This window comes from Eubalaena glacialis, chromosome 5 (assembly GCF_028564815.1).
Source record: "Eubalaena glacialis isolate mEubGla1 chromosome 5, mEubGla1.1.hap2.+ XY, whole genome shotgun sequence".
Lineage (NCBI taxonomy): Eukaryota > Metazoa > Chordata > Mammalia > Artiodactyla > Balaenidae > Eubalaena > Eubalaena glacialis.
Window position 1 is genome coordinate 147,582,659 of NC_083720.1, and position 26,657 is coordinate 147,609,315.

Consider the following 26,657-nt stretch of genomic DNA (forward strand, 5'->3'; position numbering starts at 1 on the left):
CATCTAAACACTACATTCCCCTACCTCCTTTACTGTGATTCATGCTGACCAAGAAACCCTCTGACTATGATTTGGCTTACCAGATAGATCTGCCTCAGGAAGAGAATGCCTTTCCCCTGTCCTGGAACCTTCAATGGCTCCATTTCATACTCCTTAGCTTTGGCATTTTATATTCTCCACAATAGAATGGTGTAAAAATTAATTTTAAGTCTAATTTATCATCCACTATTGTCTTACAAGAATCTTCTGTTTCAACCAAACTGGTCTTTTCACTGTCCCTCAATATGCAAATAGATATTACTACAAGCCTTGTTCCCAGACGTCCCCCCGTGCCCCTATCTAAGCCTCTAGTTCAGCTCCAGTCTACCTCTTCATAACACCTTTCTTGGGTGCTCTGGTCTACCATCATTATGTCCCACACATCTGATTCTCTACTTTTCTGAAGCATCCTATGTCATCCATATTACTTTGACATGTTTCCTTATTTAATATTTTCTATCTTGCAAATGAGAACATAGCTCCTCAGTGACAGGAAGCAGAAACTTAGGACTGTTATACCTTTTCATATGCACCAAAGCACTTAATTCTGAGAACAAATAGATGCTCAAAAAATGTGTGGTGAACTAACTTTGTTTAAATAATGCCTAACCTACTCACACAACATAAAACTACAGCTTTACACTTGAATCACATCACTATAATTTTGCATAAAGTCCCTTTAAAATAGAGATTTCATGTGTGTGCATATGAATGTATATGCAGTCAGCTCTCTGTATCCATAGATGTGGAACTCATGGATAAGAAGGGCCTACTGTAGTACCCCATTTTACGTAAGGGACTTAAGCATCCACAGATTTTGGTATCTGCTTGAGGCACAGGGGGTGGTCCTGGAACCAATCCCCCAGGATACCAAGGGATGACTCTATATAAAAACACATACATATACATACATACATCTGTGTGTGTACATGTGCGTGTGTGTATAATGGACATGTAAAAACATGGTTACAGTCTGTACTTATCCAATTACTTAGCTCTTTGCTACTGAAATGTGTTTTTAGTTCTTACCTGGTTATGATGGGATCTGCAGCATGATTGGGGCCCCATCGCCCCAAAAGCCCCCGGCCAACCAGTCCTGTCCGTCCTGCAGGATTTCTGGGAAAAAAACCCCATAAAATCAATTGAATGTGCTCATCTTTTTTAACACAACTTGATACGGCCCAAAACAAGGTAGTAAGAGCAATAAGAAGGAAATAATATCTCTACACAAATCCAGGAGCACTATTACATATTTGACACTCAAAGTACAGATTTCCTTATAGTGTTATTTAACTTTTCTTTCGTGCTTGTCTTAAGCTCTGGGCTTGATCCAGGAGGAGGATCTCATTTCCATAGGTGTTCTACAATATAAGAATTTGTTTCAGTTTTCACCTATACTTCAAAGTTCAAACTAGAACCTTACTGGACTCAAATCTGGAAGAACGAAATGCTCTGCACCTAATCATCGTCTATCTCTGCGACAGCAATGCTTTATCACTGAGGACACCCACACTTCACTTTCTCAACATCCTCTTTTCCTACTCCACTCTCCTACAACCTGTCTCACTCAAATAGTTTTGGTTACATTTTAAAGTCCATTTTTTCACAGTGGGTTCTAGATTTTTATTATCAGTAATAGATATTTTGTAGCATATAATGAGGTAGAAGTATTTAATATTTCAAGATTTCAAATATACCAAATTCAATTTTTTAAAACAATTTTATAAAAATGCCAACTACTATTTAACCTAATGCCACACCCAATGTTAAAAAGTCTGTCCGATAAACATAGCTACACTCATGCCTGAGTAATTTTCTTCCAGTTTCTTCCAATATTCCTTAAATGTTCAACTTTCATTATGTAAAATGAAATGCGCTAATCTGCAATCTTACCTATTTAATGTTACATCTTTGCTCCTCCCAGTATGTGAAAGTAAATAAACAACCTGTCAAATTTTCCTTTTCAGCCATCTCTTTATATTCTGGTCTTCCCTGTGACTTTTATTAAAGTTGAGTGAATCTTTATATTGTTTTATACTAGACTCAGAAATATTTCAGCAAGACTTGCAAATAAAAACAGAAAGACAAGACACCTGGCCAGGTGACGATAATTCTACTTTTCAAATTCAGGAGGAGGGGCAGGGTGGTCAGCAGATATGCTTTGTTCCATGTAACCATACACCCCTGAATACAAATGATCAAAGCCAATATTAAGAGAGAGAATGTTAGTTCTTATAGATGACCAAGCCTGTTACTTATAAACTAGAAGCTGTAGAAAAGACACATAGATTATCCTATAGCCTGAGCAGCAGAGAAACTTGTTTGCAGAAAAAGAAAACCAAAGGCAACATATAAAGAAAAGCAGACATAAAGCAGAGAGACAGTTCTAATGGATTTCCAACTCCACCCTTTCCTAAAGTTAGCTGCATTTCTGCTCTGGGCTTGAGATGATCCTATAGTCCTGTGGTAAAGTTCACTTTTTCACTCAGGCAAGCTAGAGTTGGTTTCCATTAGTCAGAGAGTCTTGACTAAAACAATAGGCTATCTTGCCTTTGCTGACTATCCTTTTATATATGTACATGTCTTTTAATATATCTTACCCAGAAAAGAATCTGAGGAATAAGTCAAATGCAAGGAGAGTTTGACTTGAAAAGGTTTAATAACATAGAAAGGCGAGTAAGTAATGAACAAAGAAAGAATTTAGCAAAACTGAAAGACCAGGCTGGGGTGAGAGGAGCTCTACTATCTCCAAGTCTTAGAAGAACTAAAAATATTTTTAGTTTTTGCAACATTTTTATGAGGTAATAAGCATGATTACCAAATCTGTGATCCTTCTTTTGTTTTATTTGAGGTATGCTAATTTTTACATTTCTTCCTAACTTGTATAATGTCTTCTTAAGGAAAATGGAAAATTTTGGAGTTGTGTAGAAAAATCATTTTTAAAAGTACAAAAAGAGGGACTTCCCTGGCGGTCCAGTGGTTAAGACTCTGTGCTTCCACTGCAGGGGGCACAGGTCCGAACCCTGGTCGGGGAACTAACATCCCACATCCCACTCACATGCTGTGCAGCGTGGCCAAAAAAAAATTAAAAATAAAAAAAGTACAAAAAGATACTTTATGTTAAATTGTTGGGTTATTTTTATTTTTACTCTTATATATTTGGACAAATTCTTACTTTAAGGTATTATCTCATTTTATAAATAACTACTGAAATACAGTTTTTTTTTGTTTTGTTTTGTTTTGTTTTTAAGAGAAGCACAATTAAAATTTTAATGTTTCAATTCAAAATAGCCACTATTAATGTAAATTACCATTTTATTCTAGAGATTTAGATGTCTCATTTAATCCTCTTTATGCTTTATTTGGGATTTAATAGTTTTTGTCCATTTTAATAAATTATCAGTTTATTTTATGACATGATCCTTCTTTGAAAACATATCATTTTCATGTCTTGAACTTTCTGTACATATTATTCCACAATCCAGTTAATAGGTAGAATGAATAGACACATTCTCTAATTATTTTCTGTATTTATTAGAATTACTACTGAAAAGTAAGCTGCTTGTAATCAGGCACTGGGTCTACATTATATTTTTTGTACCTTCAATGACAGGACATAATTGTGAAATATAAATATTTAATAATTAATTGACAACCCTTTACTGCATGTAAATATTCATACATATTACACATATGTTTTCAAATTGTGATCAAATCAGGGTTAATGTGAAAAAAATCTTGCCTCTCTATGCCATTTTTTTATTGCAATTAGACTAACTTTCCCATCTACCATTGGGAAATATGAAATTGCCAGGGGTGTTTCTTGGAGGTGATACACATAGAGAATGAAGCAACTAGGGATCTGGAGCTTGGTCCAAGTTTGTTAAATACTGGAAATGAGATGCCAGTGGGTGAAATACAGTTTTTAATCCTTTCCTTCTCTGTTAATTTATTCAATTACAGTTGACCCTTGATCAATGCTCTCGTATAAACTTATAGTCGGCCCTCTGTATACACGGTGTCCCTGTATCTGTGGTTCCACATCCAGGGATTCAACCAAACTCAGATGGTGTAATTCTGTAATACTTACTATTGAAAAAAAATCCATGTATAAGTGGGTCTGTGTAGTTCAACCCCTGTTTTGTTCAAGAGTCAACTGTAATTATTTCTACTTCAAGGTAAGGTTACAAGAAGATGCATTCAAACCCTGTCTCTACCACTTACTCACTGTGTGCAAACAACTTACATTCTCTCTCCTTATCTGTAAATGGAACTAAAAATATCCACCCACAGGGTTATTGTGGTGATTGAATTAGATCACATACATAAATTCTTTCATACAATGTCTGGCATATACAAGCACTCAATAAACATTAATTATATTGATAAAATAAAACGTATATTTTAAGGCAGGACAAGAAAATTTAAACATAAAATTTTCTGTGTCTGTCTGGGCCTCCACTCTCCTTCCTTAATGTGCAGTGGGCATCTGCATTGCACATTAACCAGACCTCCTCAAAGATGGGAGTGCCTGCTTGACCATAAAAATCCACTTTTTTCCCCTTTCTTCTGACACTAGCAATGTAACTTCTTAAAAGAATGGCATTCTTTCCCAACTCTGAAAGATGTCATGGTGACTTGCTGCTTGCTTTGTATGTGCTCACCTGGACCATGTATCTTCGGTGAACTTTATGTAAAATATCGGTATGTCATTTTAATGTACAATCCTTTGTCTTGAAAATGTATACGACTGTATCTTCGAACAGGTGGAACAGTTCTCAGAGCTTTCTGAGAGTCTGTCTTCTGGGTTATAATCCTCAGTTGGTTTGAATAAAATTCCCTTTATTATTCTTACCTTGATTGTTAATTGAATTTTCGTCGACAGTATTTTCTACTTTTTAAAGACCCATTATTGTAAGATGTCTCATCCCCAGTACCTACCTAGGTCTTCCATTTTCAATCTCATACAGGCCATTCTGGCTCTTTCTCTCAACATGCCCATCCTTTTCATTAAACTTGGGCGAAAAGTTGCTTTCACTGTAATGAGAATACCAATGCAAAATAAGAAATAATGACCCAATACTACCAACAGCTTAATAATGCCAGTCAGTTATTTACAAAAGCAGTATCCTTGAAACTAAATTTTTAGTTACAACTTTAGTTAGTTTTCATTTACAAATTCATCAACTCCTTCAAAACAGTTTCTGGAAAAAGAAAATTTGTTTAGCCAAAACACCTTGTAAGACAAGGATATGTGTTGTAACCCCTCTGGGAAGGACTAATGGCAGACAAACTGGAGCTCCTCCCACATACTACAAGAAAGTCTATGTTACTATTAGCAAAGTGGAATTGTCCGTGGGCACAATATGGCAATTAATGGTTCCTATAGTTCTAAAAATAAGATTCCTTCTGATATTTTGTCGTTTCTACTGTTTCAAAGTAATTTTAATTTCTTCAAATGTACACTGATTAACACTTTTATCAAAGTAAACCCACAAAACATGAATTCACCCACAAACTGCATAATAACCATGATGTAGATTAAAATAGATATAATATGCTGGAAATGTTCCAGATTTGATCTGGATATAGCTCTGGATTACAGAGTTATATAAATATAAAATCTTACTGAGCTACACCTGCATACTTAAGAAATGTATACTTTACTGCATGTATGTCATACTCAAAAAAATTTTTTTAAAGCTATAAATAAACTACTTTCCTCCCCATTATGAAATCGCTGACATAATTGCACTGACAGTGAATATTTATATAGCACTGGACAGTTCATGGGCAGTTCTGACATAAGTTTCACTTTTTTTCTTGCTTTAATTCCAATAAGCAAGAGAATAGATATATTTGTGCTCTGTTTTGGAAATAATTTCCAACTTGAATGATCCAAACATTTCCTCAAGACTTCTAACCATTCTTCCATTGAACACACATGCAAAAATAATTAAATGGTAAAAATCATGAAATTATAAAACCAGAGTTACAATGCTCTTGGGACTCTAGAAATTCACCATTATATGTGGAATCTAAAAAAATGGTACAAATGAACTTATTTACAAAACAGAAATAGAGTCACAGATGTAGAAAACAAACTTACGGTTACCAGGGGGGAAAGGAGGCAGGGGGATAAATTGGGAGATTGGGATTGACATATACACACCACTATATATAAAATAGGTAACTAATAAGGACCTACTGTATAACACAGGGAACTCTACTCAATACTCCGTAATGACCTATATGGGAAAAGAATCTACAAAAGAGTAGATATATGTATATGTATAACTGATTCACTTTCCTGTACACCTGAAATTAACACAACATTGTAAATAACTATACTTCAATAAAAATTTTAAAAATAAAAGAAAGGAAACTAAATAAATATTGAATACTAGTTAATGAAACACTTGTTGAAGTATATAGGGGGAGATGTACTGATACATCAAAAAAACAAGATGGAAGGAGGAGGGATAGATGGATATGTATGTGATAAAATAAGTATAATAAAATGTTGATAAAAGAATCAAAGTGGTGGGTTTATGAGTGTTCCCCATAAAGTTCTTTCAAATTTTCTGTATGTTAGAAATGTTTCATAATAAAATTTTAGATAAATAAAGGGAGCCATCTTTTGGGGAAAAAGAAAAAGCATGACTCTAGTTATAATTGAAGCATTAATGTTAGTAATAAAGCTTGATTTAGATGGTGATACAAATTTAACTTTTAAAACACAAATTGAATAAAAAATAAGAAGATGTATTGTCTTCCTCTGTTTACACTGTATAGCACCCCTGGCAACATCATTAATTTTAATTGTACATAATGTGTATGTATAATATATGTGTAAACATGTACATCATCTAAAATGAGGGAAATGGAACTCATTTACAGCTAATAATTTCTCCACAAGTTAGCTTCATGATTAACTAATAATCCAAGTACTATCACAAACACACCTTTGGATTAAATAAGGAAACTGTGGGTTGAAATCAAGTCACAGAAATAAGTGACCTGGTAAAGTTTAACAACCTAATGAACTAATACTGGATAATTCCAACTAGCAAAATTTCTTATTTAACTGACTAAATAAGGCCTTGAGAGGACTATCATTTATAATAAATTTACCCATAAAATCAAACTTATAAAATGTTCCAAAACTAGGGCAGCAGTTTAGCAGAGTAGTTAAGGGCATGAAATCTGAAGTCAGACCGAGTTCAAGTCCAAGCTATACCATCTACTAGCTACATGACCGACCACATGCAAAGGACAAACTTTCTGTGCTTCCATTTTTTGTGTGTGTTTATTTTTCTATACAGCAGAAATAACAACCCTGTCTGCCTTCCAGAATAGTTATAAGAATAAAATAAAACAATGGTTGTAAAACATTTAGTACAGTGCCTAGCTCACAGTTAGCACATTTTACAACTCTATCATTACATTTATCAAAAGAAACATAAATATAAAACGTGAATCAACACAGCACTTCTCTGAATTTAGTCAAAACGTTTTTGCTTGACTTTTTTTTTTTCCTCTTTCTCTCTCCTTTTTCTATCCCTTTTCTATCTTCTCACATTGGTCTAATTTTATCATCATCCTGTTCTTAGTAATCTGGAAAAAGTTTCTGAAAAATATTTTCACTATTCAAATACAAGTCTAGCTATGTTGGAAAATAACCACAAAAGGTGTTATTGATAACCCAAACAAAAGAAATTAAAACAGAGACCACCACTTGTCATTTCATAAAATAAAAAACTACACAACAAAATAGATTTACCTATTTGGAAAGATCATCATAAAACCCCCAAAAGAATAAACAAAAATGAACTGAATAGCTTTGGTAAGAATTCAAGCAAATGTGAGGGACTTCCCTGGTGGTCCAGTGGGTAAGACTCCGTGCTCCCATTGCAGGGGGCCTGAGTTCAATCCCTGGTCAGGGAACTAGATCCCACATGCATGCCGCAACTAAGAAGCCCGCCTGCCACAACTAAGAGCCCGTACGCCGCAACTAAGAGCCCATGTGCTGCAACTAAGACCTGGCACAGCCAAAATAAATAAATAAATAAATATTAAAAAAAAAAAAAAGAATTCAAGCAAGTGTGGAAACTGAGTTATAATAAAGTCAAGCACTGGATAAAAACTATTTTTCAACTATCAAATGATAATTTACAAATACAACCATTACCTTCTCCAAAAGTCTTACACCCAGCTAACACCAACTAATTTACTCACCTGATCTGAGGATCTGCCCACCGAGGTCCAGCCAAGACAGAGACTGCGGTGTATTCCACAGGATTATAGTCTTGCCACTCAACAAGCCAGCCTACCTTTTCATTAGGAACCTGGCTGCGTTGAACTTCTGAACCTGGGTAAGGAGATGTCCGAGCCTTGTTGTGGGAATTCTCTTTGGTACCATTAGAACCAGACATCGTGTTGGAGTTAAGATGAAATCCACAGGATGAAAATGAGTTACTGGGAGGAAAAAGAAAAATGTTTTATATAAGTACAAAATTAATTAATTAAAGAACCTAATTCACAGACCCCAAAATAGAACTTTTCAATTTCAAAGACTTAAAAATCAGAAAATTCTAATTTGATGCATATTAGTGTAAGGATCCAACATATGTGAGAGATTATTTTCAAATATAAAAATATTGCTAGGGACTTCCCTGGTGGTCCAGTGGGCAAGACACTGTACTCTCAGTGCACTGGGCGCGGGTTCAATCCCTGGTTGGGGAACTAGATCCCACATGCATGCTGCAGCTAAGAAGCCTGCGTGTCGCAACTAAAAAGCCTGCGTGCCTCAACTAAAGATCCCGCATGCCACAACTAAGATCCCACACACAGCAACGAAGATCCCGAGTGCCGCAACTAAGTCCCGGTGCAGCCAAAATAAATAAATAAATAATTTTTTAAAATATTGCTAAATCTTATTAATTGAAACCTACTCACTGAATTTATTTTCATTGAGAAAAAGGGACAGAAGTTTACTTTTGTTAGCACAAAGGCTGGGGAAGAGAAGTTTGTTATAAAAATTCAACCACAAAAACAAATGTAAAGGAAGACTCTTAGGTCTACATGAAGGAATCAATTTTAAAAAATAGTTTATGGTCTAACATACATGTGTAAAAAATGTATGGCAAAAATAGCCCAAAAGAATAACAGGAAATGGAAATATACTGTTGTAGGATTCTTACATTATACACAAAGTAATGTAATATTACTTGAAGTCAGACTGTGATAAATGTACAAATTATAAACTTTAGAGTAAAATAAGAGGTGTAGAGCTGAAATAACTAGATAGCATATACAAAAAAAAGGAAAACAAAAAACTGAACCTTAACCTTTACCTCACAGCCTACACAAAAATTTTTCATTTCTCCTCCTGACTAAAAACTTAAATGCCTTCTCATTATTCTTAAAGATTAAAATTCCTAATGACCCTAAATTAGGATATTTAATATGATAAAGGGGATTCTGAGAACATGGTAAACTGATGGCAGCTCCCTTCCCCTGCTCTCACAATACTGTAACAATTTGCCCTTCCTGAGACAAATGGTGGATGGGACAAACACCAACTTTATGGGGTGGTGAAATAAGTCAAATTCATGTGCCTCTTGATATCATATAGTGAGAAGCACAGAGCAATCATTTCTGAGGTATTCCTTACAAGAATATATGACCTGAGTCTAGACATGAGGAAATATAGGACACACCCACATTAAAGGATAACTTACAGAATAAAGGTCCATACTCTTTAAATCACTAAGGTCACGAAAGATAAAGTTAGAAGAACTCTTCCAGATAGAGACATGAAAACTAAGTGCAATCAATGATGAATATACTTATATCCTTCAACTCAGTAATTTCATTCCTGGTAATCTATCCCATAAAAATGAAATAACCAGTTATATGTACAAAAGATGTTTATTTTGGCAATGTTTAATGGGAATTAAAGGAAATGCCCAATAATGTGGGGATGGCTTAATAAATACTGGAACAGCAACATCATGGAATGAATATTAAGTAGCTACTAAAAACAATGACAAGTGACTTGTCAATATTTTCATAAGGTATTGTTGAAAATGAAAAGCAAGATGCAGAAAAGTGTATATAATATGATCCCATTTTATAAAGTAATGATGGAAAAAATAAATAAGTACATATATTCAAGAATATGTACATAATGTATTCATTTTCTACTGCTGCCATAACAAATTTCCACAAGTTCAGCAGCTTAAAACAATACGAATTTATTATCTTAGAGTTCTCTAGGTCAGCAGTCAGACACAGGTCTCACTGGGCTAAAATCAACGTGTAGACAAGGCTGTACTCCCTTCTAGAGGCTCTAGAGAAGAATTCATTCCCTTGCTTTTGCCAGCTCCCAGAGGCCACCCCCATTCCATGGGTCATGGTCCCCTCCTTCAGCTTCAAAGCCAGCGACACCTAATCTTTCTCTGACCCTTTTTCTGGAGTTATGTAGCCCTTTCTGACCACAGCTGGGAACATTCCTCCATTTCTAAAGGCTTGTGATTAAATTGGGCCCACACAGACAGTCCAGGCTACCCTCCTCATCTCAAAGTCCTTAACCATAACCATATCTGTGAACTCTCTTTTGTCATGTAAGGCAACATATTCACAGGCTTCAGGGATTAGGATGTGGACAACGTTGGTGGCCATTACTCTGTCTACTACAAATGTTTATACTATCTATCATATAAGCATAGGAAAAACACAGAAGGGTCCACATCACCAGGTTCTTAAGACGGGTTAGAAAATATGGTGTGGGTGTGGGTAGAAGGAGGAAAAGGGAAGAGGAAAAGAGAAGGGAGGGAGAAGGAAAAGGAGAAGAGGGAGAAGGAAGGAAGAGGGAGGAAAAAGGGAGAAAGAGGAAAACGGGAGTGGAGAAGGGGAAGCAAAAGGTGAGGGGAAAGAAAAGAGGAAGGGAGAGAGAAGGAAAGGGGGTTGGAAGAAGCCCCTACCCACCCCCCACCCCTAGGTTACAGGGCCTTTACACATGCTGTTCTTTCTGCCTGCAACAGCTTTCCTTCCTCCTCCAAGTAGCTAACTTGCATTTATCCCTCAGATCAATTCAAAATTCACTTTGTTGTACAGCAGAAACGAATACAACATTGTAAATCAACTATACTCCAATAAAAATTAATCTAAAAAAAAACCCAACAAAGTTCACTTCCTCAGGGAACTCTTCCTCCTAACTCCCTAGGAGAATTAAGGTTCCCCCTGCCATATGCTATGCTATCAGAGCTCGACTGTACTGTGAATTACCACAATTGTGATTTTACATTTATTAGGTTGAAATCTGACTAGCAAATGGAGAACAGGTAGCACATCTGTTTTATTTCAACACTTATATCCTGTGTCTGGCATAATGCCTGGCAAACCATATATACAGGAGATCCTTTGTCATATCTGAAAGTAACATAAAAAGGCCACATAAATTGTAGAGACCAAAATTTCATTGTAATTACTGAAAAGGAGTTTGATTGGGGCTTCATCTTTAAAAACGAAATTTAAAATTATGAAAATAGGGGTGTGGCCAAGATGACAGAGTAGGAAGACCCTGAGCTCACCTCCTCCCATGGGCACACCAAAATTACAGCTATCTACAGAGCAACTATTGATGAGAAAGACTGGAAGACTAGCAGAAAACGATCTTCTACTAAAGATATAAAGAAGGAACCACAATGAGACGGGTAAGAGGCACAGAGACATGGTATAGTGAAGACCCATACCCCTAGGTGGGCGACCCACAAACAGGAGGATAATTACAACTGAAGAGGTTCTCCCCAAAGATCAAGGGGTCCAAGCCTCACATCGGGCTCCCCAGCTGGGGGGGTTCTGTACCGAGAAGATGAGCCCCCAGAATGTCTGGCTGTAAAGGCCAGCGGGGCTCACTTTCTGGAGAGCTAGAAAGTAGAAATAGACTGCACTCTCTCACGCTCTGGGACCCAGGGCAGAAACAGTAATTTTAAAGGAGCCTGGGTCAGACCCACTTGCTCATCTTGGAGAGCCTTCCAGAGAGGCAAAAGCAACCAGGACTCACCCTGCGGGCACAAACACTGGTGGCAGTCATTTCGAGGAGCTCATTCTACCACAGGGACTCTATGAATTCCACTTTGGAATCCTCCCTCCAGCTTATTAGACCCTGGACCTGGACCTACCCACAAGCCTGTCAGCAATAGTACTGGGACATCACAGACCAAGCAGCTAGCTAGGTGGGGACACACAGCTCCATCCACCAGCAGGTCAGCAGCCTTAAGTTGCCCTGAGCACACAGCCACCTGGGGGATGGACACTGTCCACCAGAGGGCCCAAGACCTGGCCTGCACACCAGTGGGTGGGCACCAGCCCTGGGATCCCCTGGGTCCCAGCCTCGCCCACCAGGAGGCCAACACTAGATCCGGGACCCCAGCCCCACTACCACCCAACCCAGAACCTGGCTCTGCCCACAAGTGAGCCAACAGCAGAGTCTTCCAGGGCTCTGCAGCCAGCTGCCTCCTGACGCAGCCCTGCCCACCACCGGCAGGCAGCTTCTGCAGGAGGCAGAGCCTGGCAACCGATGGATGTGGGCCAGCCACATGTACCAGAGTGCCCACAGTAGTGGGCAGGCCCACTTTTTTTTTTTATGCAGCCCATAGCCTGCCATAAAAGAAGGACCCACACAGCCCACATGTGGGGCACCCTTAGAGCTCTAGTGACCAGAGAGTAGTGCACTGCTGGGACTCATAGGACGTCTCCTATAAAAGGCCACTTCTCCAAGGTCAGGAAATGTAACCAACCTACCAAATACATAAAAATAAAAACAGCAAATTAGGCAAAATGAGGTGACAGAGGATATGTTCCAAACGAAAGAACAAGATAAAACCCCAGAAGAAGAACAAAGTGAAGTGGAGATAGGCAATATCCAATAAAGAGTTCAAGGTAATGATCATAAAGATGATCAAAGAACTTGTTAGAAAACTGGATGAACAGAGTGAGAAGTTAGAAGTTTTTAACAAAGAGTTAGGAACGCCCCTGGTGGCACAGTAGTTATGAATTCACTTGCCAGTGCAGGAGACACGGGTTTGATCCCTGGTCTGGGAAGATCCCGAATGCCACAGAGCAACTAGGCCCGTGCACTCTACTACTCAGCCTGCACTCTAGGGCCCGCGTGTCGCGACTACTGAAGCCCACGTGCTCTAGGGCCCGCGTGTCGCGACTACTGAAGCCCACGTGCTCTAGGGCCCGCGTGTCGCGACTACTGAAGCCCACGTGCTCTAGGGCCCGCGTGTCGCGACTACTGAAGCCCACGTGCTCTAGGGCCCGCGTGTCGCGACTACTGAAGCCCACGTGCTCTAGGGCCCGCGTGTCGCGACTACTGAAGCCCACGTGCTCTAGGGCCCGCGTGTCGCGACTACTGAAGCCCACGTGCTCTAGGGCCCGCGTGTCGCGACTACTGAAGCCCACGTGCTCTAGGGCCCGCGTGTCGCGACTACTGAAGCCCACGTGCTCTAGGGCCCGCGTGTCGCGACTACTGAAGCCCACGTGCTCTAGGGCCCGCGTGTCGCGACTACTGAAGCCCACGTGCTCTAGGGCCCGCGTGTCGCGACTACTGAAGCCCACGTGCTCTAGGGCCCGCGTGTCGCGACTACTGAAGCCCACGTGCTCTAGGGCCCGCGTGTCGCGACTACTGAAGCCCACGTGCTCTAGGGCCCGCGTGTCGCGACTACTGAAGCCCACGTGCTCTAGGGCCCGCGTGTCGCGACTACTGAAGCCCACGTGCTCTAGGGCCCGCGTGTCGCGACTACTGAAGCCCACGTGCTCTAGGGCCCGCGTGTCGCGACTACTGAAGCCCACGTGCTCTAGGGCCCGCGTGTCGCGACTACTGAAGCCCACGTGCTCTAGGGCCCGCGTGTCGCGACTACTGAAGCCCACGTGCTCTAGGGCCCGCGTGTCGCGACTACTGAAGCCCACGTGCTCTAGGGCCCGCGTGTCGCGACTACTGAAGCCCACGTGCTCTAGGGCCCGCGTGTCGCGACTACTGAAGCCCACGTGCTCTAGGGCCCGCGTGTCGCGACTACTGAAGCCCACGTGCTCTAGAGCCCACGTGTCACGACTACTGAAGCCCACGTGCTCTAGGGCCCGCGTGTCACGACTACTGAGCCCACATGCTGCAACTACTGAAGCCCGCGCACCTAGAGCCCGTGCTCCACAACAAGAGAAGCTACTGCGATGAGAAGTCTGCGCACCACAACGAAGAGTAGCTCCCGCTCGCCGCAACAAGAGAAGCCCACGTGCAGCAACGAAGACCCAATGTTGCCAAAAAAATAATTTAAGAAAGAGTTAGAAAATATAAAGAAGAACTAACCAGAGACAAAGAATACAATAACTGAAATGAAAAAATACACTAGAAGGAATCAACAGTAGACTAGATGATACAGAGGAATGGAACATCAAGCTAGAAGACAGACTAGTGGAAGTCACTGGAGCAGAACAGAAAAAAAGGAAAAAGAATAAAAAGAAATGAGAACAGTTTAAGAGACATCAAGTGCACTAACATTTGCATTACAGGAGTCCTAGAAGGTGAAGAGAGAGAAAGTGGCAGAGAACATATTTGAAGACACAACAGCTGAAGACTTCCCTGACCTGGGAAAGGAAACACACAACCAGGTCCAGGAAGCACAGAGAGTCCCAAACAGGATCAACCCAAAAAGGACCACACTGAGGACCAAATCAACATCATAATTAAAGTGGCAAAAATTTTTAAAAGAATATTAAAAGCAGCAAGGGAAAAGCAACAAGTTACATACAAAGGAACTCTCATAAGGCTATCTGCTCATTTTTCAACAGAAACTCTGCAGGCCAAAAGGGAGTGGCATGATATTTTTAAAATGATGAAAGGGAAAAACCTACAACCAAGAATACTGTACCCAGAGACTTCCTGGTGGTCCAGTGGTTAAGACTCCGTACTTCCTCTGCAGGGACCACAGGTTCAATCCCTGGTCAGGGAACTAAGATCCCACATGCCACACAGTATGGCCAAAAAAATAAAAAATAAAAAATAAAAATTAAAGCTGGTGTAAATATTGTAAAATGTAAATTCATATACACTATTAGTGTGCAAATAGATACAATTAAAAAAAAAAAAAAGAATACTGTACCTGACAAGGCTTTCATTCAGATTTGATGGAGAGATCAGAAGTTTTACAAACAAGCAAAAGCCAAAAGAGTTCAGCACCACCAAGCCTGTTGTAAATTTACTTTTCACTTCTGTTTCATTATTTCCTAATGCAGTTCATTTTCTAAACAATTTTATTTTCAATCAAATTCAGAAAAATTAAGGGACCTGCAGTTCTAAGAGGGAAGTTCATAGTGATACAAGCCTACCTCGGGAAACAAGAAAAATCTCAAATAAATAACCTAACCTTACACCTAAAGGAACTAGAAAATTAAGAACGAACAAAACCCCAAAGGTAGTAGGAGGAAAGAAATCATAAAGACCAGAACAGAAATAAATAAAATAGAGACTAAAAAAACAACAGATAAATGGAACAGAAAAGAAAGCCCAGAAACGACCCCACACTTATATGGGCAATTAATCTACAACAGCGGAGGCAACAATATACAATGGAGAATGGCAGCCTCTTCGATAAATGTGAAAGAAACAAACTTGACTACTCTCTCGCACCATGCACAAAAATAATTTCCAAATGAGTTAAAGACTTAAATGTAAGACCTGAAACCATAAAACTTCTAGAAGAAAACATAATCAGTACACTCTTTGACAATGGTCTTAGCAAGATTTTTTGGATGTGTCTCCTCTGGCAAGCGAAACAAAAGCAAAAATAAACAAATGGGACTACATCAAACTAAAAAGCTTTTGCAAAGGAAACTATCAACAAAACAAAAAGGCTGCTGACTAAACAGGAGAAGATATTTGCAAACAATATATCTGATAGGTTGTTAATATCCAAAATATACAAAAAACCCATACAACACAATGTCAAAAACAAACAACCCAATTTAAAGAATGGGTGGAGGATTCGAATAGATATTTTTCCAAAGAAGACACAGAAATGGCCAACAGGAACACGAAAATATGCTCAACATTGCTAATCATCATGGAAATGCAAATCTAAACCACAATGATGGGCTTCCCTGGTGGCGCAGTGGTTAAGAATCCGCCTGCCAATGCAGGGGACACGGATTCGAGCCCTGGTCCAGCAAGATCCCACATGCCGCGGAGCAACTAAGCCCATGCGCCACAACTACTGAGCCTGTGCTCTAGAGCCCGCGAGCCACAACTACTGAAGCCCGTGTGCCACAACTACTGAAGCCCGCACGCCTAGAGCCTGTGCTCTGCAACAAGAGATGCCACCACAATGAGAAGCCTGTGCCCCGCAACAAAGAGTAGCCCCCGCTCACTGCAACGAGAGAAAGCCCGCGTGCAGCAGTGAAGACACAGTGCAGCCAAAAATTAAATAAATGAATAAATAAATAAATTTATTAAAAAAAAAAACAAAAAACACAATGAGATATCACCTTATACCTGTCAGAATGGCTATTATCAAAAAGACAACAAATAACAAGTGTTGGTGAGGATGTGGAGAAAAGGGAATGCTTGTGCGCTGCTAATGGGAATGTAAATTGGTGCAGCCACTATGGAAAACAATATGGAGACTCCTCAAAAAAATTAAAAATAGAACTACCATATGATCCAGCAATTCCACTCCTGGGTATTTATCTGAAGAAACCAAAAACACTAATTAGAAAAGATACACGCACCCCCATGTTCACAGCAGCATTATTTACAATAGCCAAGATATGGAAGCAGCCTAAGTGCCCATCAAAAGATGAATGGATAAAGATGTCTCTCTCTCTCTCTCTCTCTCTCTCTCTCTCTCTCACACACACACACACACAGTGGAATATTACTCAGCTATAAAAAAGGAATGAAATCTTTACAACACGTTTGGACTCAGAGAGTATTATGCTAAGTGAAGTGTCACACAGAGAAAAGAGAAAGACAAATACTGTCTTTCCACTTATATGTGGAATCTAAAACACAAAACAAATAAACAAACATAACAAAACAGAAACAGAGTCATAGATAACTAGAACAAACAGGTGGTTGCCAGACGAGAGGGTGGTAGGGGGAGGAAAGAAGTAGAAAAGGGAGAAGATTAATTGAGGTACAAACTTCCAGGTACAAAATAAATGAGTCACGAGTATGAAATGTAAGATATGGGAATAACTATGTTATCTTTGTATGGTGACATAAGGTAACTAGACTTACCCTGGTTATCAAGTTAAAATGTATGGAAATATCAAATCACTATGTTGTGTAACAGGAACTAACATAGTGTGGTAGGTCAATTATACTTCAAAAACAAACTCAGAAAAAGCGATCAGATTTGTGGTCACGAGGCGGGGGCACGGGGTTAGAGGGGAAACTGGATGAAGGTCGTCAAAAGGTACACACAAACTTCCAGTCATAAGACAAAAATGTACTAGGGATATAATGTACAACATGATAAATATAATTAACACTGCTGTATGTTATATAAATATATGAGAGTGGTTAAGAGAGTAAATCCTAAAGTTCTCATCACAAGGAAAAATTTTTTTTCTTTCTTTAATTTTGTATCTATCTGTGATGATGGATGTTCACTAAACATGTTGTGACAATCATTTCATGATGTATATCAAATATTTATGCTGTACACATTAATCTTATACAGTGCTGTATATCCATTTTATCTCAATAAAACTGGAGGGAAGAATTATGAAAATAAATTTTATATTATAGGTATATAAGTATATAGATTTGGTTATAACCTAAGTCTTCAAACAAGGAATTAATCAAATTTGTTTTTATTATATTTCTATTACATTTTATTTATAACTACATTATTCAGCAAACTTCACTTTTATACCTTCACAGTCAAATCAGAGGGGATAATTTTAGCAAAAGTATTAGAAGCCTTCATCAAAATTTCCCCAAGACCTCCCTTACTCCTTTGATACTCAAACCATTCTTGCTTGAAACACTATCTTTTCATTGGTTTTGTCAACTTTTTTTTTTTTTAACAAGAGCATTATGTCTTTTATTTTCCATGCACCTGTCCCTGTGTGAATCAAGGAAAGGATACTACCTGCCTTTTTTTTTTTAATAGACTTTTTTTAAAGCAGTTTCAGGTTCACAGCAAAACTGTGCAGAAAACACAGAGATCCCATATATCCCCATTCTCCCCGCCACACACACATAAAGCGCCCCCCATATCAACATGTCCCACCAGAGGACATGTAACCAGAGGGTTACACTGGAAATAAGTGGGCCCAAATGTCCCAAGTGAGCAGTGGGGCAGTAACCATGGAAATCAGTCCTCCTCCCTCCCTACCCTACAAACAAAAAGTCCGTTAGTTGTTTGTCCCCAGGATAAAACCAAAAGTTAAAGAAAATGAAGGAGTAGAACCTCTATTGTGAATTAGGTATTAGAGAACACAGCAGAAATTTAGGCTTAATATCTCTGTAATTCACACTGAGGAAATAAAGTTAGGGCAGCTATGTTCAGTGGGGAAGCTGCTACACAAGTGTAAAGTCTGGAACGGGAAGGGGGAGGTTTCCAGCCCGTCCGCCTGCTGCCACCTGCTCACACCCCCTCGGCTGAAACCACCCGGTCTAGGTGCACTGGTACATGGGGGCAATATTCAATCAGTGCTCCTGTTTAGAGAAAACAATGCCTATTATCTACATTAATCAAAATATAAATAACTAGCATCCGCCAGATGTTTGAGAAAAAAACAGAAGGAAAAAGGACCAAAAAGGAACAGAACCACTGACCCAGAAGGGTCAGACAATTCAGGAAACAGAAGATAATTTTTATTCTAATTATCATTTTTACAGATTCAAAAGACTTTCATAGCCATAAAATAAGAAAAGGCTATTAAAGAGAGCAATGAGGGGGAAAAAGCTCTGGTCAAAATTTACAATTCAATAGAAGAGATGACAGAATGCAAAGGACGGCAGTCTGAACTAGTAATCTAGAAGATACATTTGAGGAAAATCTCTAAGAACTTCATACAAAAAGACAAACCAATGGAAAATTAAAGAAAAAGAGAAATAGAGGCTCTACCCAGAAAGTCCAAAAGCTATCACTGGAGTTCCAGGGGGGTGGAAAAAGGACAGGACAGAAGAAAAAATGGGGGAAAAAACAAATAGAAGAAAATTTCCCCGTGCCGAAAGTAAACATGACATGACAAGCAAAAAAAAAAAAAACCCAAAAAACAAGAAACAAAAAACAAACAAAAAACCTCCTAGAGGCAGCCTCATAAAACTTGTTTATTACTCCGCACCTAGCATGGGCATGGTACCTGGGACACCGTGTTTAGAAACCAGAAGGAGAGAGGAATAAAAGGAGGCAGTGTGAGCTACCATAAATGCCTGAATTTATCCAAGGCAAATTTTTTTAAAAAGGTAACTAATAAATATATTATCTACACTGAAATGGAGAAGTGGAGGAGAGCAATGACGACTTATACTTTTCCTTTTACAGCATTTATACTGTTCGCATCTTTAAACTACGTGCATGTTTTAATTTTAACAATAATGTTTTAAGTATTCACCAAAAAAAAAAAAGCCCCCCAAAACAAAAAAATGGCACGGAACACCACCACACCCAAACATGTGCTATTTAAACTCTCTGGAGACAAGAACGTTAGTGACTCATGGAGGATGGCAAAGTTCGAATATCATAAGAAAGGTCACTACCGCTTGCTTTTCTCAAAAGGCAGGTAAAACATTTTAGAGCCTTTTAAAAAACGTGTATATGGCCGTAAAGAGCTGGGACCCAAGCAAAGCCTACTGAAGCCGCCCGACCAGAAGCTGCTTCCCCCTCGCAACGCAAGGACTCGGGACAAGGAGCCAGCACTAGAAGAGGGAATACCTGCACGCCGCGATGCTGCAACGGCCCAAGGACTTGAGAGTCACAGAGGCCAAGGCCACAGAGAGAGACACGGTGGCTAAAGTCTTCCCCAGGAAGCGTCCGGCCATCAGCGGCCCGCGGGGAGATGTGCGGAGCGGGGTCGCTGTTAGCTTGGGCCGCAGCCTCCGGCCTCCCCACACCCCTGGACCCCGGGTATCCAGCGGGCACTAGGACCGGGCGGCCCTCGGGTTCCGGAGCGGGAGCAGCCAGTTTTATCTCATCAACACACAGGGGACAAAACGCCCTCCCCAAACAACAGCCCAGCTCGACACGGCCCCCCAGGGGACGCCCAAGCGGCCAGCGCCAGCAGTCGGGAAAAGAGCCAACCGGGTCGTGACGTCCCCGGTGCGCGACGGCACTTTACGGCAGCGCCGCAAAGCGAAGACGGCGCAGGCTTCGTAGCGCCGGCCTCGCTCAGCTTTTCGTCCTTGCTCAGGTGTGTTTGGGACCAGGTTAGGGAGGCGGCTGGGGAAGCGCCGAGAAAGCGGAAGAGAGAGGCGGAAAGTGAAAGGAGCCGAAGAATTGGAAAGGGAAAGAAAGAAAGGGGGTTGAGAGAAGTGTGTCGTCCTGGCTGTTCCGGCAGGAACGGGTTACAGGCGGCTGATGTAATGAGCCACGCGTGTCCCAGCCATATCTGAGTTATGAGTGGTTGCAGGGAAAGGAGGCAGGTGAGAGACTTGCAATCCCCGCATCCGAGGCTTTTCTCTTCCTTTTCTACCAAGTTGTTCACTGCAATGGGTAAAAGTCCCAACCCGCGGAGGAGTAAACTAGTTGTGAGATAGACACAGAGCTTGGAAGAGAAACCGAGGGTTAAGACGCGAGATAACTGCAGAGGCAAAACTTGGCCACACGGGAAATTGGAAATCAAGATTGTTCAGAAGTTTGTAATGTGGTTTTCATGTTTGATATTCGTTGTGTTATTAATGTGTGGAAATATTTAACTTGCAAGTGCATAATCCACTGGTTCTGTGGTGTGGTGTGGACACAGACCGTATAAAACTTTTGCCCATCTCAAAAACCAGATTTATCAAACCTTAACAACTGTTCTGAAGGCTGTAGAGCTCTCGGCATATGAAGGCTCCCTCTGAACCTCTGCACTGAGACTTGTCCAAACTCTTGCTGACAAAAATTCAATTAACTGTCAAGTTAAGAAAAAAAAAAGGGAATTTTATTTGAGCCAAACTGATGGTGATAACCCAGGAAGCAGTCTCAGAAAGCTCTGAGGACCATTCTGCCTGTTACAAGTCGAAGGCACAGTCATATACATATTTGAAACAAAGGATCATACATCAAAATGACCGACTAATATTTTACATAAACTTCACCAAAGATACGTAAGCCAGGTAAGCACATGCCAAGCAAGCATCTAATCCCTATCCACCCCACGCCCCCTCACCTAAAGAGCTGGGAAAGAACACTGTTCTTTTAAGAAGTTACATTGCTAGGGTCAGAATAAAGGAAAAAAATGATCGTTACGGTTGAGCGGGCACTCCCATCTTTGAGAAGTTCTGGTTAACTGTAATAAAGATGCACACTGCACATTAGGGAGGGAGAAGGCCCAAACAAACAGAGGGAGAATTTTATGTTTAATTTTTTCTTGTCCTGCCTTAAAATATAAATTTTACTTCATCACTCTATTATGGCTTCTAGCAGCTTAAGGTCTTGCCCCTAGGGTGATCCTAGCACCCCACCCCTTTAAAATACCTGCCTAGAAAAGCTCAACACTGCCCGAAGACTTTGTGATTTGTTCCAGGCAAAACTTGGATAGGCAGACAGACCCCAGAGCCCTCTCTTGGAGCAGCTACTTTAAAAAGCTTGCAATTTAAATTCTTTTCTCTGCCCTTTGTGATATAAATCTACCACCCAGAACTGTTTCCTTAAGGACTTGTGAGCCCCTCTCTTTAAGATGCAGATATTCAGGGAGATAACTCTGTGCTAGCTCTCAGTCCTTGTGGGAGGATAAGGACCTACATTTCTTCAACTTGCACTACTGCTTCCTCTCATAAAGATAGAAGTTTCTTTCTCCCCTGACAAATGCCAGTTAACAAACCCAGATGGCCTAGTCACGTGGATCACCCACCCACCCCTTTACCACCCCTTAGTGACTTTCCCTTAGCACACTCCAGCCTTTGAAAAGTCTTCAGCCTTCTGATTCAGGGAAGTGGAGTTCAGTTCATACTGTAGTATTGCTGAACAAAATATGTCCTTACCACTTTCGTGTCCAGCTTTGTTTATGTCTAACAATCCATCCAGGTAGCAAAGTTCTATTATTAAAATATGCTTGCTTTTTAAAAAATAAATATTTGGACTTGGCTTCCTGTAGTCAGATAAACTTTGCTCTCAATGTTGTTGACTGCCCTTAACCTCTGCTTAAGCTGGTATTAAAAAACAAAATTCAACTGAGTGAATTTGAAGACCTAATTGGCTTCATTAAATGATTCGTGAATCAGGCATCATCCCATCTAACAAATAGAAAGGAGCTCCAAGGAGCTGTACAATGGAAGGTTTTTTAAAAGCAGGAAGGAGGGGACAAGGAAGTCAAAAAGAAAAGAAAGGATTATTTCAGGCAAGGTCACCTTCTTTTGGGAGAAGGGTAGGGGTTTATCATGCAGATCACCTCACTAGTGTTGATCAGGAAATTCCAAACTGATTGGTTTAAAATTACATTTCTCTGGGTATATACCCAGTACACATATATACAATGGAATATTACTCAACCATAAAAAGGAACGAAATTGGGTCATTTGTGGATGGACCTAGAGAGTGTCATATGGAGTGAAGTAAGTCAGAAAGAGAAAAACAAATATTGTATATTAATGCATATATGTGGAACCTAGAAAAATGGTATAGATGATCTTATCTGCAAAGCAGAAATAGAGACACAGAGGTAGAGAACAAATGTATGGATTCCAAGGGGGAAAGAAGGGGGTGGGAGGAATTGGGAGATTGGGATTGACACATATACATATTGATACTATGTATAAAATAGGTAACTAATAATATACTGTATAGCACAGGGAACTCTACTTAATGTACTGTGGTGACCTAAATGGGAAGGAAATCCAGAAAAGAGGGGATATATGTATATGTATAGCTGATTCATTTTGCTGTACAGTAGAAACTAACAACATTGTAAAGCAACTATACTCCAATAAAAATTAATTTAAAAAAATAAAAAATAAAATTACATTTCTCAGGGACTTCCCTGGTGGTCCAGTGGTTAAGACTCTGCGCTCCCAATGCAGAGGACGCAGGTTCGATCCCTGCTCAGGGAACTAAGATCCCACATACTGTACAATGCGGCCAAAAATAAAAAAACCCAAAATTACATTTCTGAGCGAGGCTGAAACTGCAGTTAGGTGTTAAGTTTTAGTTTGCTTCTGCGGGGCTTAGCATAAGTGACTCCACTTTGGACCTACTGTTCCTTTTTTAACACTGGAAATGTATTAGGCAGGCTCTTAAAAAGGCTCAGCTCATCCAAATTAATTCAGCTGACAAATTACTCCTTAGGGAGAAGAGGAGCAAGGCAGTGTGATTCACAAAACCTCTGATCAAAGAACGGGAGAAACAGGAGTTCTCATAGGAAGTTCCTCAAGCCCTAGTCTTCTAACGCTGCATTCCTTAAGGGGAGGTTGGAGTGGACTTAGTTTAAAGAGCTACACAACAATGCAAACAAAACCAACTCCCTGACACTGGGCCTGCACCACAACTGGCTCAGACAGCCAGGTCTCCTGGGTTCCTCCCTTCAGAGACATGTACTCCCAGGTCTGCAAGAGCATAGAGTGTGTGCTGCAACCCATTCCTGGGCAGAACAGAAATGCCATCTTGAATATTTACTGTTTTATATTACTCTCTATCTACCCACATCCCAAATTAAATGGGTGTCATCAGAACTTAAGAAAGTGAGGGCTTTTGTTTTTTATTTTATTTAGAAACAGATACCAACATTTAAGGACATCTTATAATGGTGAAACAGACAAAAGATGCTGAGAAATAAATACTTTTAAATAGAAAAGCATTGTATGTGATTACTGGAATTGATATGTATGCTAAAAATAAGAATTCCAATTGTTTCCCCCCTTTTCCATTTATTTTGTATACAACAAATATTAACTGATTACTTACTATTTACCAAGCACTGCCCTAGATGCCGGGAATACAACTGTGAATGTAAGGGAGGAAAAACTTTTTCTCTACCCTTCTTAATTTTTTTTGGCTTATTTATTAATTAAGACAGATTAACAGGGGACTTCCCTGGTGGCGCAGTGGTTAAGAATCCGCCTGCCAATGCAGAGGACACAGGTTTGATCCCTGGTCCGGAAAGATCCCACATGCCGCGGAGCAACTAAGCCCGTGTGCCACAACTACTGAGCCTGCGCTCTAGAGCCCGCGAGCCACAACTGCTGAGCCCGCGTGCCACAACTACTGAAGCCTGTGCGCCTAGAGCCTGTGCTCCGCAACAAGAGAGGCCACCGCAATGAGAAGCTCACGCAGAGTAGCCCCCGCTCGCCGCAGCTAGAGAAAGCCGCGCGCAGCAATGAAGACCCAACGCAGCCAAAAATAAATAAATACATTTATTAAAAAAAAAAAAAGACAGCAAACTACATTTGCATCCCTTAACTAGGGAAGGGCAACCATCAAGTTTCAAGGAAGCATCTGGACTGCGGATGCTGTCAATTAGCCTTGTAACTTTAAAAGGAATTTATCAAATTTAGCAAAACAAGTGACAACTAACCCTGCAAAATCGGCTCAGGAGACCAGGAGAAAGTGAGTAAAAGATGACTCTGGCTGCACACCTAGTCGGGGCTGCGGGACCCAGAACGAGGAAACTTTGCTCTCCTCTGGGTTTTGCCCCTCCCAGATTTCTGAGCTGACGAGCAGTCGCTCCACACTGCAGCTTCAGCCAATTGCCGAAGACCTAACCAAGCCCAGCCCAGCAGAAGGAACGGTTTCGGGGCTGTTTGTTTCTCTTTGATAAAGGAGCCCTTCCTTGTTCTTGCTTTTACTCTCTCTGGTATTTGATGGAACAACCCCCCAGAAGCAATTTAGAGTGACTGGTAAAACAAAATATACCAAAACCTCGCAGCAACCAAAAGGATGACGTTCCTTCTGGACTGCCTCCAGCTTCTGTCCTTACTGCTCATCTGCACCTTAAGAGTCTCTCCTGAAGCTTTTCATTCCTAAGAAGAGAAAAGCAGTCACCGGAGAAATCGTCCTGATTACTGGAGCTGGACACGGAATTGAGAGACTGACTGCCTATGAATTTGCCAAACTTAAATGCAAACTGGTCCTGTGGGATATAAATAGGGTAACTGCTTGCTGTGTTTTACTTTCTGGTACCTTTCATCTGTGTTGCATTTTGCTTGCAACAGCCCCCTGCAGCATCTCTGTTAAGCATGGAGAAAAAAATTACTAGTTTTGCCATTTTATAGATGGGGGAAAAACATGGATTAATTAATGTGCTGATGATCAGATGATAAACGAACCTAGAGGATATGATTCCCAGTTACTGCCCGTCACCAATTTGACATCGTAAATTTATCTTCACTTTTGCCCTGAAAATAATTTGTAATCTCCTCCTGAACCTGATTTCACTGATCCTGCTGTCTTTTTTTCTTTCTTTCTTACTTTTCTTTTTTTTTTTTTTTTTGGCTGCCCTGTACAGGCATGTGGGATCTTAATTCCCCAACCAGGGATCAAACCCGTGCCCCCTGAATTTGGAATGTGGAGTCTAACCACTGGACCGCCAGGGAAGTCCCTGATCCCTCTATCTTAATCATATGGAAAAAGTCATAGTTTTAGCTAGTATATTAAAAGAGTAAGAGGTTTGCACCTATTAAGAGAAAATCTTACAGTTACTGAGGAAAGTGCATTTAAAAGATAGCCAACAGAAAGCAACATTACTATGCCATAGTAATTGCCAAAAGGAATTTTAAAAATCATCTTTTAGTTAAAAACAATGAAAAAGAAAAAAAAAACCTTCAATGTAATTCCCAGAATAGGTGTACCTTAAGGAAGGGAGGAGGACTTAGACTCTTACCTTTTATTATTCGGCCAGTGTTAGATGGACAAAGGGGTTTCTGGGAGGCACTTGATGGCGTAAAACACCATCCCACACACGTTAGTCAATATCCAATGCTGTAAACAAGAACTCAGGGGATTAAGGCTGGCAGAGAGCTAAGCAGTGAGCGGTGATTGAGATGGCATCAAGTACCCATTGACTGTCTGTTACCTAGCTATTAAGAACACAGTGGCAAACAGGAGATAAGGTCCCCTGCTCTCAATCATAGCAGGGAAAATAAACATTAAATAATTACACGTGCAATGAAAGCTAGAAACTAGGCCCAGCCTCATTTGACGTGGTCACAGCAGTGCGTGGCGTGCATGGTGGTGTGGTCAGACTCAGATGAGCTCTGCACTTCATGGCTAACCTACTCAGCGTCATGGGTAGCTTCCTAGAGCCTTAGGTTCCTTTTCCGCAAAACATACAAAATAACAGTACTTTCCTTAGAGGGCTGGGAGGATTACACCAAATAATGCACGCAAAGCATATAGTGCAGTGTCTGGCACATGGTAAACACACTACGACGTTAGTTATAATTATTCCTTCACAAAGGGAAGTTTAAG

General features: G+C 40.4%; 1 protein-coding gene and 1 non-coding gene across 3 annotated transcripts in view; one reads left to right on the top strand and one right to left on the bottom strand.

Moving 5' to 3' along the window:
* NUDT9 (nudix hydrolase 9) overlaps positions 1–20,361 on the bottom strand; it is a 33,444-nt gene extending 13,083 nt beyond the window's left edge. The window contains exons 1-4 of one of the 2 annotated variants that reach the window (XM_061191748.1): positions 19,992–20,357; positions 8,278–8,517; positions 4,981–5,076; positions 1,069–1,155 (exon numbers count right to left, since the gene is read on the bottom strand). In XM_061191748.1, coding sequence (XP_061047731.1) covers positions 1,069–1,155; positions 4,981–5,076; positions 8,278–8,517; positions 19,992–20,098 — 530 coding nt within the window. In that variant the 5' untranslated portion in view covers positions 20,099–20,357. Of the gene's footprint in view, positions 1–1,068; positions 1,156–4,980; positions 5,077–8,277; positions 8,518–19,991 lie in introns of both variants that reach the window. The other variant, XM_061191749.1, reaches the window with a different exon arrangement.
* A 2,871-nt stretch (positions 20,362–23,232) lies between these two features.
* TRNAG-CCC (transfer RNA glycine (anticodon CCC)) lies at positions 23,233–23,305 on the top strand. The gene has a single exon. It is a non-coding gene; the product is annotated as a tRNA-Gly (tRNA).
* Positions 23,306–26,657: the final 3,352 nt, after the last annotated feature.